At 35.7% G+C, this 15,467-nt stretch overlaps 1 protein-coding gene across 8 annotated transcripts in view; it reads left to right on the top strand.

The window, feature by feature from the left end:
• Positions 1–15,467, top strand: part of LOC145660520 (serologically defined colon cancer antigen 8 homolog) — a 540,216-nt gene that overhangs the window by 446,071 nt on the left and 78,678 nt on the right. For all 8 annotated transcript variants that reach the window (XR_014126818.1, XR_014126817.1, XM_081725693.1 and 5 more), the window contains exon 2: positions 4,562–4,712. Coding sequence is in view for 6 of the 8 variants with exons in the window: in XM_081725693.1 (XP_081581819.1) it covers positions 4,562–4,712 (151 nt within the window). In the remaining 2 variants the exon portion in view is untranslated. The remainder of the gene's footprint in view (positions 1–4,561; positions 4,713–15,467) is intronic.

The following is a 15,467-nucleotide window of genomic DNA, read 5'->3' as shown; positions in this document are numbered from 1 at the left end:
AATTTTAAGAAACCTACAAGGGAAGTATGAATGAGCTCATATCGAAACCTACTGTAAAATTTCACTCAGAGGAAGGAAGTTCTACACAAAGACCACACACAAAAAAGCAGCTGCGTTTTTGAAGTGGAATTAACCAAAATGGCAGATTGAAATGTCACGTATCCATGTCGACAGTTGCACAATACGTTCAGTACCACCCATGTGTACGGCCTGTTAATAATAAAAAGTCGATAACAACACTGGGTGTTTATACTATACCTAAGGGGAAGTCGTACGGTAAGGTGAACCTTGACAGCAGACATCGTGAAATCCGCCATTTTGAATTCAGGTCAAGTTTTGTAAATAGGAATAGGGCAATATGATACATGATTTTGGGCTAGAATTTAAGCAGAAAAACAATGGTAGCAATAGTTTTAAGATACGTGCATTTGGTAAAAAGTTACAGGCATATTTATTGTGTATGTTTCCATGTGCACAACTCCCGAATAAAGCAGCTGTCCAAAAATAAGTTGTCGCTGTTGAAATGTAACTCTACTTGATAGTTCCACAATATATTTCAATGAGGGACAAAAGAAAAGCAGAAATGAGACAGATCAGAGGAAAATTGCACATACAGTATTTAATTTAAAGATTTTGTTATCAGCGATTTTGGCTAAATTTTCGTATTATCTCGTCTATCTCCGCCCCTATTCAACGAATTTGGACCAAAGTTGCCGACTAATCTCCTACAAGTGTGTAGCTTTGCTCAACAATATTTGGAACAAATTGGGAAAATATAGAGGGTTTCCTATATTTTTGTACTTTATAAATTGTTGGACTTGTAACAAGCGATGGGCGCTACTAAAATTAAATCTATTTTTGATAGAAATATTGCCGTCGTAATGAACAACATACATTTGAATAAGTTACAAATGATGTGATTGTACCTAGTTTGGTTATAAGTGTTCTTCTAATTGGAAATGCATTCATTAAGTAAGTGAGTCTGTAATTGAGAAAGAGGTCAAGGCGCCAATGTTATAAAATGTTGAATTACAATAATGGCATATAAAATGTTACATTGTTTGTGAAATAAAAACTATGGAAGAGATTTTGGACATGAGTGTACATTATTTATTTTTCCTATAGTCATTACAGTACTTTGAATTTCTCCAAATAAGGTAAACGCACCGGATTTCGACAGGTTAAGGACTTTTTAAAAAATCAATCGCCTATTGTGGTCATAATATTGGTCGGTGTTGGCCCATTTTTTTCCTTGAACTGTACAGTCCGTACTAATACTAAAAGTCACTTCAAGGCTCAAATGTTAATGTTAGAAATTTTTATGAAACTGGAACTCGCCAATAGAACCCGAATTCGACACTCACCTGGTTTCGACAGTTGCGATACCTGAATTCGACACCTTCAATTATATCCATGTAAAACATTAAGTCTGCATTATTAGTAATAGTAATCTCTTCTCAGCTTCAAATATTGTTTTATTATTATGCAGAAATAATCAGACGGACAAAAGAACACAACTTAAATTTTCTGAACTGATTAGTTACTTCGATGATCCTCAATTCGACATGCTGGAACCTGATTTCGACATCCCATGTCGATCTGAGATTACAAGTATCGGAGAATTGTGCAACAAATAGCTTTATGAAAGACTTTGAACATACTTGTACGTTTAGATATTCAGTTAAAATTATATTTGCACTACTGAGCATGAATGCGACAACCTTGTCGAAATCCGGTTCACGTTACGAATAAAGGCTCATGTTTTCGACAACCCCCCGTTAATGTTACATCACAACCTTTGTCCTCACAGAAGAACACAAAACGCACTGATTGAAACTCCTTTACAACATTAAAGTACTACTATTTGCTTGAATCAAACCTAACTTTAATAAAAATCTTAGCAAAATAACTTGCAGTCTTATGTTTTTCTTAAGATTATGTGTTTTTTCTCGAAGAGTGTGTCACACACACAACAATGTACTTCCTTTCTCCATACATATGACTCATCTACTGTAACCGTGCTTTTGACACGAGAAAAGACACTCCCATAATGTTGCCACTTCTATGCACGATTGCAGGGATGACATCTTACGCTTATTTCACAACATTTAAGCACAGGTATGTCGAATTCAGGCGCGTTTACCTTATATGATTAAACTTTGTTTCTTTAATTCATCATTTAAAACTTAAACAGTACTATACGTATATCATCTGCTTATGCGAATTCCGAAACATTCATAGTCTCATTTTCGCATTGTGATTTCCTTAATTTTTTTCGCCCTTAATTTTTTTTTACATACATTATCAGTTAACCTTATAAACAGTATCGGAGACAATGTCTTCTTGTCTTACTGATTGTATAATTTACTGACACGGGAATGAAGCAACTGGAAGGTGAAAATCTAGAACACAATGTATAACGTTGCAGAGGGTTCAGCGAGCTGTATACGCAGTGGGAAGTAATTTGTGCATAATGAATACGGATTGCGAGGGGGGAAATAGGCAGTCGACTCCCGAACATGGGTTACGTGTTCATGTCCGACCGTCGGCTTCCAGTTTTTTATTTGTTAGTTGAAACAGTTTTGTATACGAGCTTGATAGCCGTTTACCAACAACCCGAAGAGCATGTTTGAGAAACGAGTTTGGTACCCAACTGATCGCGTGCAAAGGAGTTCGACTGACCGATGCTAATGTTGTGTGTAATACATGCTTGGCTTCCATAATTTTGTTGTCTACGGCATGTTTATTATTGAACATACTTCTCTCTGTATTTGTTCCTATAGTATCACATCTTGCACGATATCTATCTATGTAATTACCCATAACAAGGGCATGATACATTTTTTATCCTCGTTTGCATGCCGGTGTATATAAACGTGTTTTCACCCTTCTCATAATTGCCGATTTCTAGTACGATTAATATATTTTGTGTCATTTCATCACTGACTTTTCAACACAAGAAAATAAATTATAGTCGACGATGAGATGTAAACCTACGACCCACGCTTCAGAGTTGACTGCCTTTACCATTCTGCCAACACAGCAACCGTTTCTCTTTCTTTCGTCTACTTCCTCATATATTCTTTATTTGCATGCTATGATAAATTACTGTATATAACGTATGCAAGATAATAATATTAATCTTTATTATGTAGAGTTACTTATATTAGGCTAATGTATGTCCGGGATATATGAATAATCTTTGTGGGTTCCAATGACTTCATGGGCCTGGGACGCCTGCAATATTATTGTTCGTTCATTTACTTTATACATAAAAAATGCTACCAAATTAAATATCTTTTGATTCTCTTATCACATTCAAAATATTTAATTGCAATTCTGTTGCCATTATTTTTGAGTTAATTAAATAGTACCACAGAAAATAACCAAACCAACTGCATTTCATTTAGTACTTGTTTTTCTACGTATTTGTCATCTAACTTGTAGATTTGATACGTGACCAGTGAAACCTCTGTTCTGTTCACAAGTTCTTGTAAAATTTTGAGAAACAGAAATTACAAGAACTTGTGAAATTTAGACTCTTAGCTTGAAGTTCGTAAAGTATCAACTAGTAGGTTTGAGAAATTGCTCTCAGGTATTGTTCTATTAAAATATGGTCTGCAGAGTTATCTGAAGGAATGATGTGACATCGGCCGTTAGAACTTCTCAGGTGCAGCAGTCACTGGTGAGAGGGCTTCGTCCCGATCCCAAATGAACAAATTGGATGTTTAATTTGGTCTAGTAATGCACTTGTACTTCTGCCTTAATATGAAGTAGGCAAGGCTAGAGCTTGAGCTCCGTCCTGGATTCGGTAGCTCGTGGATTGTGTTGGATTGTTGGCTTGTGATCAAACCTAAGATTTGATATCGTGTGATTGGGACATCTTGACACTGCTTGGGGAAAGGGACGTATTGACAAATTGGATGTGGTGGTAAATTCCTACTCCTACAAGAGTTCTATTTACCAGTAGACGTAATTGTTAGATGGACTTTGGCCGAACACGTAATGCGTGTATTCCATTTCCCCTCTTCGGGATAGTATTTGTACGCTACAATACAATTACTGTAAGTTCGGACATTTTCCATTTGGTGTTGTATTTTTTACAAATAGCAATGTAGCTTGTGAAGTTACTTTGTAAATGCAATACATGATTATTTTGAGTTGCGTACAAATGATTCGTACGTACAAATTTATCATTATTTCATTTAGCTGTTTTCAGCAGATTTTTCTTTTTTTTCCTCTCTCTCTCTTAACCGACAATCGCTCAAGCAATTCGCAAAACAATTTTGGACAGGCATTTACTTTTTGACAATCTTAATGTACTGCGATTGCAATCCTTACTAAAATGTGTATTAAGGTTACGTTTCACTTACGTATTAGTATTATGTTGGTAATATTTTAAAGCATGATGCTCGGCTTAAGCACTTCGAACTTGTATCAGGGAATATATTTACTTTTATAGTAATTGTGTCTAAAATGCTGCAAAACCTCATATTTTATATAGTAATGCCACTACTGTAAAATAAGTGTATTAATGTACTTTCACTGCATACTTTCACAGGAGACCTAATGGCTTGCAAAAGATGGACACGTTTAAAAAGAAGTCGCCAGACTACACGGATATTGCCTATAGAGAGGCAGTGGCAAGACTTCGTTACCTCCTTGCAGAATCCTATTCACCACAACCTAGTCCTCAGCGCAAGATCCCGCACGTGAGTATAAAAATGTAACATGCTGACGAGAGACTTTTAAGAGTAACTAAATTATTCGCTAGTTCCAATCGCAATACTATTTCAATTAAGTTACTATGATTTCATCTATATGAACACACTAGCTTTCTGATCGCCAAAGTCAAAACACTAGCTTTCTGATCGCCAAACAAAACACTAGCTTTCAACACGCTACATTTGTGTCATTTACTTATAAAATAACACCTTACAGTTATGTTACTATAAGGTTGCGAAACATGGTCGCTTAGTTTAAGGAAATAACGTACACTGAAAGTATTTGAAAATAAAATCCTGAGGCCAATATTAGGCCCCAAGGCGGATGGAAATGGGGAATGACAGAAACTTCATAACGAGGAGTTACATAATTTGTACGGTCTACCTAACATTGTTAGAGTTATTAAACCTAGGAGGGTCAGGTAGGCAGGTCATATAACTAGAATGGAACGAAGTAAATACACTTTCAAAATTCTAACTGGAAACCCAATCAGAAAAAGACAATTAGGAAGACTTAGGCGCAGATGGGAGGACAATATTAAGATGGGTCTCACAAAAACAGGAATACAAAGTAGGCACTGGATTCAGTTGGCTGTGGCCAGAATTCAGTGGAGAGATTTTGTGAATGCGTCTTTGAACCTCGGGTTCCGCAATTTATTAGCTTCCGCCTGACTTAACGGCTAACATGAATTCACGTAGTACAATGAACAAATAATGATATTTGAGAGTCCATCCACTAAGAATAACTGGGTTGAAGATGTCCCATCTACCTGCCCAGAGTTCTTCATTTATATATTACAGTAGCATAGTTATATATAAATTTTTATTTGTTTGCTTTTGGAAATCGTTTCGTTTAGTGTAACTTGCAAATAATACTGAGCCCGAAGAATGTATGTTTCTGAACATAAAAAATAAATTTTTGATTGAAATTTTCAAATTTTCAATTTTCAATTTACTTCTTCCCGTACTGCTACACAAAACGACACCTATACACCAAAACTATAGTTAGTTCGAAAACTGACAAAGTATCAAGTTTATTTACCGTATTGGTATAGAAATTAAGATATTTGCATCGTGATATGATAATCATGTACTAGATCTCTGGCATTATTCTTTTGTTTCCGAGACTGCAATATCAGGTATTTACCAATATATATATATATATAGAACGAGTTCTTAGCAACTTAATTTGCAGTGTCTTCCACTATACAATATGATTGATTGAAATGTCGCTGCTCGAGGTCATTGAAGTAAAGTCTGTTATGAATATTAGTCATATCTTTGAAAATATTTTTGTTGCCTGTTGTATGATGTCAAATTGTCGGACGATCGAATATCATTAGTAGGGCCCGGATTTTTATGTGCTAAAAAAACTGTAAAATATTTATTTTTTATGTGCTAAAAAATGAAAAATATTTGCTAAAAATTAAAAAATATTTAACAAAAAATAACAAGGAAAAGTATGGGAAAACGCCCAATGAAAGAAAAATAAATACTGGTACTTACCAATAGCCTCTATTTATCAGATATTGAAATTTCATGGGCATTGCAGTGAAAAACTAACGTCTTTTCCAAATTGTCTATCGTAAAGCCTTACCTATTGTCATGGAATAATGTCTTATATCGCGAAAAGGATTTCTACATCACACGACGTTAATCTCGTATTTGAAAAGGCACATATCACGAATATTCATACCATCAACTTCACTTGTGTTTTGGCTTTCCAATACTTCAGATATTTTACATAGGATTTTATAGCCAATCTTTTTCTCAAACAAACCCTTAATTTTTTTTCTTGCGATTTCAGCTTTCGAAGCAGTAAGAGTATTCACTTTCTTTAAACACACTGTACTTCCTTAACCGAAGTACTCAATAAATCTGTCGTAGTTTCTAGTTTCGTCATAGAGTGAGGCAAGAAACCGAAATTGGCAGATATGAAAGCCCAGTCACATTTCAAGCCACTGTCACCAAATTTTGAATAATTTCAATGGATAAAGCGTCGTTTGTATTTAGTTACTACAGATACAAATGCTTCAAAATTCTCCGCATAATATAATACTGCATTAAGTCAGGTACCCCACCACGTGATTACCGGTGTTGGAGGAAGTGAAAGATCAGGATTTGTTTCTTTGAAAAGTTCAATTCTAGTTGGCGATTTTACGAATTTTTTTCTCCTTTTACACTAACTATAGGTTAAAGGGTTCGAATTTTTTCACACAATCGACATAGGGCGTAACGACATATGTCACGTGAATCATATTAGGGTGCATACAGAAAAAGTTTCACCAACTTTCCTCATGTAAGGAGCACTATCAGTCAGAAAAAGCAAAACATTGTCATACTTCACACCATTCGACCACAAAATGTGCACAGATTCATTGAACAGCCTGGCAATTGTCACGTGATTCGTAACTGAAAGTTCTTTAGAGACTAGCAAGAAATGTTTGTAAATTATTTCATCATTTTTCAGTACACCAACTATAACATTTGCCACTTTTCTAACACTAACAGAATCACATTATGGTGAAGGCAATGATAACACACTGAAACGAAACACTTCTCCTTCTTCAGTAATATAAAATATAGTGCTGTGCCAACGATTACCTCCCCTTCACCTACGGTCACTAGTCCTCCCCTCAGTATTGGCTTCAAAGTACAAAGTACTCCTTTAGAAGTTCTTTGTTTGGCACAAGTTACCCCAGCACTGATAAGCTGATTTTATGACGACGCTGTTTCTGCAGGGAGCTCCTTCGTGGCTAAGCGGTTAGCGTACGCGCCTTTGGCGTGGGAGACCCGGGTTTGATTCCCGGTGGGAGCTCATGTGGTTTGGATTCCACGTTAATCAGTAGGTCCACGTCTCATATAGCCTCGCTGCTGCACGGGACGTTAAACTCAAAATCAACTCAACTGTTTCTGCAGGTGGGAAATTGCTTGTAAATACGATGGATAGATTTATGTCGCCTATTCTATTCTTTTCCCGATGTTAATTTCTTTAAAAAAAAAAAAATCGTTGTGAAATTCAAAATAAAATAACGGAAAATTATTAAAAATATGTATTTATTACAAAAATGTTCAAAATATTTATTTACATAGCATTATGTGAAATAAAATTTGTAATTTATACTTGCAGACTCTTAATTGGGATAATAAACTTTGTTTTAAGGTTGTACATGTTTGATAAAAAAAAATATGTTTTTATATACAAATCCAGGCCTTAATCATTAGTATTAAATAATCTCCTAAAACATAACATCGAATTCAAATTTTAATGTATTGTATTTCGGTGTTCTCCATTTGTTTAAATATTGTAAATATACATGTATTTTAATATTTCAAAATTACCCATCTACTAGTTCCTACTTTCTAAAACAAGTTTTCTTTCAATATTTCGAGTGTCACGCTTGGAGACTCATCGTCAAAAGCACAGAATGGTGTAAATCCTTTTTCACAATAAAATCTTTCTTTGGTGGGAAGGGGAGGATATCAAAGTGTTAATTTAAGAATATTACTAAATTCTGTTCCCAACATATTGTAGATTATTTTTATTATACTGTATACAACAATATATACATATGCGAGTGCGTACCAGAAGTACGTGCCATTTACATATAACTCCGCTCATGTTCAATATCTGAATAAGGCCTTTCCGTTACTTTTCAACGTAGTCTCCGTACGTCTCTACGCACCATTGCAATCTTTTACCTCACTATCAGAAGCGTCTGAGAAGTCTTTTTGTCCGGTATGTTTTAGACACTGGAAAATGTCACTTCTGAGGGCACTTATGGACTGAAAACTTCTGCCTCAATGAATTCTTCAGTTTTGAAAAAACGGACAGAGATCACTATGGGATAGTTCTTGAAAACAAATGGATGGAGAATCACTTCGATGTTCTTATCTTATATAAAAGCCTTTTTCTTATCTGGAAAATCTTTTTTAAGGTTGTGCACAAATTGGGATTTCAGACCCTGACAATCCTATAAATATCTTTCAATTGTTGATGAATATTGATACCTTTTTCACAACGCGTAGACAGTGGTGAAGTCCTTCATTTCAGATCATTATCAAAAATGACTTGCTTTTTAACAGGTGAACATATTAAAAATGAGCATACCTTTGGTCTTCACCATACCAACAATATAGCATTATTGGAGAGGGATTTTTGGTGTTCTACGTACCCTCACACAGCAATGTGCAAGTTCCTCGTGTCATTATTGCGTTCACTTACGTTCCGTTCGAACGACCTGCTGAGCCGGAAACGTTTCTTTTTTTCTTTTTTCTTTCTTTTCTTTCTTTTCTTTTCTTTTTTTTTTTTTTTGTTTGTTTGTTTTTGTTTTACATAGGGCATTTTTCCTGTGTGGAGCTCAAACGGCTGAGGCGATTGGACAGATTTCGCTATTTTAGATTGAAGACCCACCTATTTCTAACAACTTTCCTCTCTCTTCATTTTTTCTTGCATTTACTTATAATGCAGTTGGTCTATGGCTCCGGACTTTTCATACACCCGGTATAGTATAATAATAATGATAAGAGTTACCTACAGTATATTGAGAACAGCAAGTGACCGTAAGTAGTGATAAAATTTTCACTGTTGAAATTAAAAAAAAAAAAAAAAAAGCGGAAAAGGACATGTGACATTACCTTGTACCCTTGAGGATAAGTATCTAACAAGTAAACCTTACGTTTGGGTGAATCGAGTTGCTGACTGAGACACGTATGAGCAAGTAGTACTAAATGTGGTCAGTATTTCAGTGAAGTTGTAGGTGCGAAGCTCCAGGGGTTTAGGAGATACAGCTACCAGAACATCACATGGAAGTACAGAATAGTCTTCATACAATTGGAGGTAAAAGCTCTGTAAGACCTCTTGTAACGACAAAAGGTGAATAACAAATATATGAGTACATATTAGGACTAGGGGGAAGTCATATAGTAAGGGTATACCTGACGGCGGCCATCTTGAAATCCGCCATTTTGAATTAAGGTTAAGTTTTTAAAATAGGAATAGGGTCATGTGATACATGATTTAAGGCGCAAATTTAATCAGAAGAACAATGGTGACGTAAATTTTGATATACGCGCAATTGGTAAAAAGTTACAGGGAAATTAAATATTGTTGCAGCATATGTATTAGTCCTTTACCCCACCTTGTAAATTTTGTGTTAATGATGATAATTAAATGAAAAGCAGATGAATGAATATTAGGTCTATGGTAAGAGTTGCCTTGATGGCGGCCGTGTTCAAATCCGCCATTTTGAATCAGACAAAAGTTTCAAACAAAACGCATAATATTGACAACTTATTAATAGCAAATTTTACCATAAATCCAACGGTATAACCAATTTTGCTTTATCATTAACCAACATTTGTTATCGCATAAACAAGTTGCTAATTTAAGGAAATATGACCAAAGAGGAATTGAGTCATAATTGAACTTGGGTCTTTCTTCCAGAGAAGTCCTCAACTAGTACAATCAATATGCAGTTCGGAAAAGAGTACATGACTTGCACAAATGCTCTGCTCACAGTGAGCACACCTGACAAAGGCAATCGAGTTACACTTGACACATTTGTCGTTAACAATTCCGTCAAAGCAGTAGTCGTAAGGAGCGATCCATTTAATTTTGTGCTGATTAATGATAAATCAAAAATGGTTATACCATTGGAATTATGATAAAAATTACTATTAATAAGGTGTCACTGTTATGAGTTTTGTTTAAAACTTTTGTCTGATTCAAAATGGCGGATTTGAACACGGCCGCCATCAAGGCAACTCATACCATAGACCTAATATTTATCCACCTGCTTTTTGTTTAATTATTATCATTAACACAAAATTTACAAGGTGGGGTAAAGGACTAATACATATGCTGCAACAATATTTAATTTCCCTGTAACTTTTTACCAATTGCGCGTATATCAAAATTAACGTCACCATTGTTCTTCTGATTAAATTTGCGCCTTAAATCATGTATCACATGACCCTATTCCTATTTTAAAAACTTAACCTTAATTCAAAATGGCGGATTTCAAGATGGCCGCCGTCAGGTATACCCTTACTATATGACTTCCCCCTAGTCCTAATATGTACTCATATATTTGTTATTCACCTTTTGTCGTTACAAGAGGTCTTACAGAGCTTTTACCTCCAATTGTATGAAGACTATTCTGTACTTCCATGTGATGTTCTGGTAGCTGTATCTCCTAAACCCCTGGAGCTTCGCACCTACAACTTCACTGAAATACTGACCACATTTAGTACTACTTGCTCATATGTGTCTCAGTCAGCAACTCAATTCACCCAAACGTAAGGTTTACTTGTAAGTATAACACTCAAAATAATGGAAGACAAATTGTTCTAGGGACATTAGTAGGTGAGTAATTTTGAAATATTATTATGTGTTCCATATGATCTATCAGTAAGTCCAGCGGTTTCTCAATAAAATAGACAGTGGAATATCTATAGGCCAGTTCCTCGTATTGCATTTTCTGCAAATGATTTCATTAATTGTCTGTGAAGATTAATATTTTGTGATTTGATAACTAGGTATCATTAAATAAAGAATAGATACTTGCATATCTGCTAATTGAGAACATTATATCACTAATCACTCTCTAACACTTCATGCTACAGCACTTTCGTTTACCACTGTATTTTCTAAAGTTTTAAATTCTAAGCTTCATTATGTGTTAAAAATTTAAAAAGTCAAACGTGAGTTAAGAATATAATTTTTCATATAAATGTAATTTTATAGTATAGCATTTTATTGTAATTTATTATACTGCAAAGTATATGATTATTTACAGTTCTAGAATTTGGAACATCCTGTAAGTAATTAATTCGATATGATCTCCACACAGATTCAGTTGATAGCCATTGCTTTATAATTTTAGTTATTATTATTATTATTATTATTATTATTATTATTATTATTATTATTATTATTATTATTTTACTTTTTTAATTTAAAACATTTATTAAACTTACCCCGCGGTAACCTTAAATTATTCGCCGTGGACATATAAAAGGTCTCGTTTCCTCCAAAGAAAAAAAACATATGCATTTTCTTAACGCATTGTTCAAACCATTAGGATTTTATAATCAAACTATATTTACTTCTTAAGAAATTACATTTTTTCTCTCTCTCTCTTTTATTTGTTTATTTTCTCCATGTTGCTTTAGAAAGAAAAGAAAGCTCTTAGTTCGTTCCATCACAAAACAAAAGAACACTTTCCATGCTGTCCCTGGTTCGATCCCAGCTCGCGTCAAGTGAACTTTGTGGTGGACAAACACCGTGTGCGTGGGTTTCCTCGGGGTTCTCCCGTTTCCTCTCACTTTCTTCATTTCACCCTTTCACTCATTTCTCATCATCACCGTCTCCTTTAGCCTAACCGGCATAACCGTGGGACGTAAAACTCAAAGATTTCATTTCATTTTTACTCTCCATGCTTTCGTTTCCTTAAAAGTTAGAAAATTGTGAGGAATGCAGTGTATCTGAACACTGGTATGTATATACAGGACGTGGGAAGACAATATACTTGGGAAATAAAGCATAAGTTAAGAGTTTGTTTCCATTCGGGACAAGTCAGTATTGTCCAGGACGATGTGGTGTGGTCAACATCATGTCCCGACCGCCTTCTTCACCCAGGTTTCTCCAGACATCCATTTGACAAGGATACTAGGTAAATCTTTGCGCTGTACTTGGCGAGAGTAGAATAAGATCGTAAATCCCATCCCCACTAATAGGGGGAACCCAAGCTGTCTGATTGGTAAGTACACACCTTATGAACATGCCTCTGCGACTCTGAGAAATAAAGTTTTGCTCAGAATTAGATAAATAATCTTCCTAAAAATGGATCTGAAAAACCTACCTTTAAAATTATTTCTGTCTGAAGTCTTGTAAGTGACTTTCGGTTCAAAACAGCTGTTACACTTAATTAACTATGCTGAAAAAAATAACCGAGAGGGTCATCTGGGCACAAAACAAACGCTTAGACCCTATCCTGTGTATCTGGGCGAGAAAAGAAAAAAACTTCGCTTTAGATCCTTTCGTTTGTATTTGAACAGAATTTTTCTTTTAATCCGCTTTGAATTCTGTTCTTCCTGGTAAAACTCCATTTTGTAACCTATCTTGTGCTTCTGGGCATAAAAAGAAAAAGAAAATCCAATTTAAATTCTACTTTGTGCTCTGGGCAGAAAACGAAAAAAGGAACTCCCCTTTGGATCCTATCATGTGCATCTAGGCAGAGAAAGAAACACAAGCTCCGCTTTAGATTATATCCTGTGCCACACTATCCCATTAGGATTGTTACCCATACCCCTTATAATCCCGTTTTTTGTATTATCCTCACTTTCTTGATATACCCAAAGGACTTTCACACAAGCTTTTCGATCAGAATGTTTATGTACCATATTCGTATGTCATATGTAGTGGCATATTTAAGGGGAGGGGGGCATCTTCCGGGCTTAAGCTCCTCTTTCTGAAATTTTATTTACTATTTTAAAATAAAGAAATATCCTGCAGAATTTTCAAATTTCCATGAATAAGTTATAAAAGCCCCCCCTTCCCACGAAACAAAATCGTAAACACGCCACTGGTCATATATATGCCGGGTCACACGCCGAGCACCCAAATAGTTGAGCCTCGTGTGTATATATATGTGTGTGTGATCAAAAGTATCCGGACACCTGGCTGAAAATGACTTACAAGTTCGTGGCGCCCTCCATCGGTACTGCTGGAATTCAGTATTGTGTTGGCCCACCCTTAGCCTTGATGACAGCTTCCACTCTCGCAGGCATACTTTCAATCAGGTGCTGGAAAGTTTCTTGGGAATGGCAGCCTATTCTTCACGGAGTGATGAACTGAGAAGAGGTATTGATGGAGGTCGGTGAGACCTGGCACGAAGTTGGCGTTCCAAAACATCCCAGGGATGTTAGGTCGTGTAACCACTCCGCCACAGGCCGTGCAGTACGAACAGGTACTCGATCGTGTTGAAAGATGCAATCGCCATCCCCGAATTGCTCTTCAACAGTAGGAAGCAAGAAGGTGCTTAAAACATCAATGTAGGATTGCGCTGTGAGAGTACCACGCAAAACAACAAGGGGTGCAAGCCCCCTCCAAGAAAAACACGACCACACCATAACATCACCACCACCGAATTTTACTGTTGGCACTACACACTCTGACAGATGGCGTTTCACTGGGCATTCGCCATACCCGCGCCCTGCCATCGGATCGCCACATTGTGTACCGTGATTCGTCACTCCACACAACGTTTTTCCATTGTTCAATCGTCCAATATTTACGCTCCTTACACCAAACGAGGCGTCATTTGGCATTTACCTGCGTGATGTGTGGCTTATGAGCTGCCGCTCGACAATGAAATCCAAGTTTTCCCACCTCACACCTGTCTTAGTACTTGGAGTGGATTCTGATGCAGTTTAGAATTCCTGTGTGATGGTCTGGATAGATGTCTGCCTATTACACTTTACGACCCTCTTCAACTGTCGGCGGTCTCTGTCAGTCAACAGACGAGGTCGGCCTGTACACTTTTGTGCTGTACGTGTCCCTTCATATTTCTACTTCACTGTCACATGTTTGGACCTAGGGATGTTTAGGAATGTGGAAATCTCGCGTACAGATACTTAGATACTACTACAACTTTTGTGACAGCGTGAAAACAGCGAAACAACTAGCATCACGAACCTTAGAGTCATAGATAAAAAGATCTTGGAAACCTCTTGCAAACTTTAAGAATCCTCATAGTAGTTAGTTTTAAATGCAGGCAAGGCAATTACTGTACCCACTCTAAAGGTACTTAAATTATACTTAAATTATTTGCCAGAAAAGTATTTAAATTATTTACATCGAAATTTGTTTTCTCGTTATTTCAGACTGCAATATTCCTAAAAAGAAACGTTTAGGACTTATGCGTGCTATTTCTTCTTATTTTGTACAAGCCTTTCATATCTCAAATTTTTTGTGGGTCTCTTACGTGTCATAGATACTACTTAAAAAAATCATATAAAGTCTATATCCATAAGTCACGTTTGATTATTTTTCTTCTTACTGCTTTAAGCTTTACACTTTGCCATTTTACCTTCTATTGTGCATAAATTGTTTTATTTATTTTTTTATTGTAAATATAAATGTTACTTATTACTCTGTATAGTGAATATACTGTATGGCCATCATAAATGCTTTCAAAGGTCGTTGAGTGTCAGTTATAAACTTTATTCACTGCACTGTACTGGTGCAGGGTCTGTTTTATTTAAGGCATAATTCGTGTCTTATTTAAACAGAGCTTGTACAAGAAAATCACATGTATCAGAAAACTGGAACAGTATATTGAAAATTGTAAATAAAAACATTGTATTTTCAATTGATTTTTATTCAGTAAACCTTCGATTTAATGGACAGGATTTGACTAATATAGCAAATGTAGTTGGGAGAAAAAAGTTGTTGAGTCTAAACTTCAACCAGATTTTCAAAAGGCGCGGCCACGGATATGATTGTAATATGACAGGTTAGATTAATGCAGTGAAAATTCGAATAATTGTTCAAATATTGATAACAAATATTCGAGTAACAGAAGAAACAGTATTTGAATAACGAATGCTAAATAATTTTATCAGTTGTAAGAAGATTTTTGTTACTAATATAGTATGCAGATTAAATATTTTACCTTTACATTATATAGCACAATTTCAAGTGTAATATCCTATTTTAAGTACATGTTGTTCGTAACA

This window comes from Thermobia domestica, chromosome 9 (assembly GCF_964235325.1).
Source record: "Thermobia domestica chromosome 9, izTheDome1.hap1.1, whole genome shotgun sequence".
In the NCBI taxonomy this organism is placed as follows: domain Eukaryota; kingdom Metazoa; phylum Arthropoda; class Insecta; order Zygentoma; family Lepismatidae; genus Thermobia; species Thermobia domestica.
The sequence above is the reverse complement of the archived record's forward strand: the minus strand, read 5'-3'. Positions and strand labels throughout refer to the sequence as shown.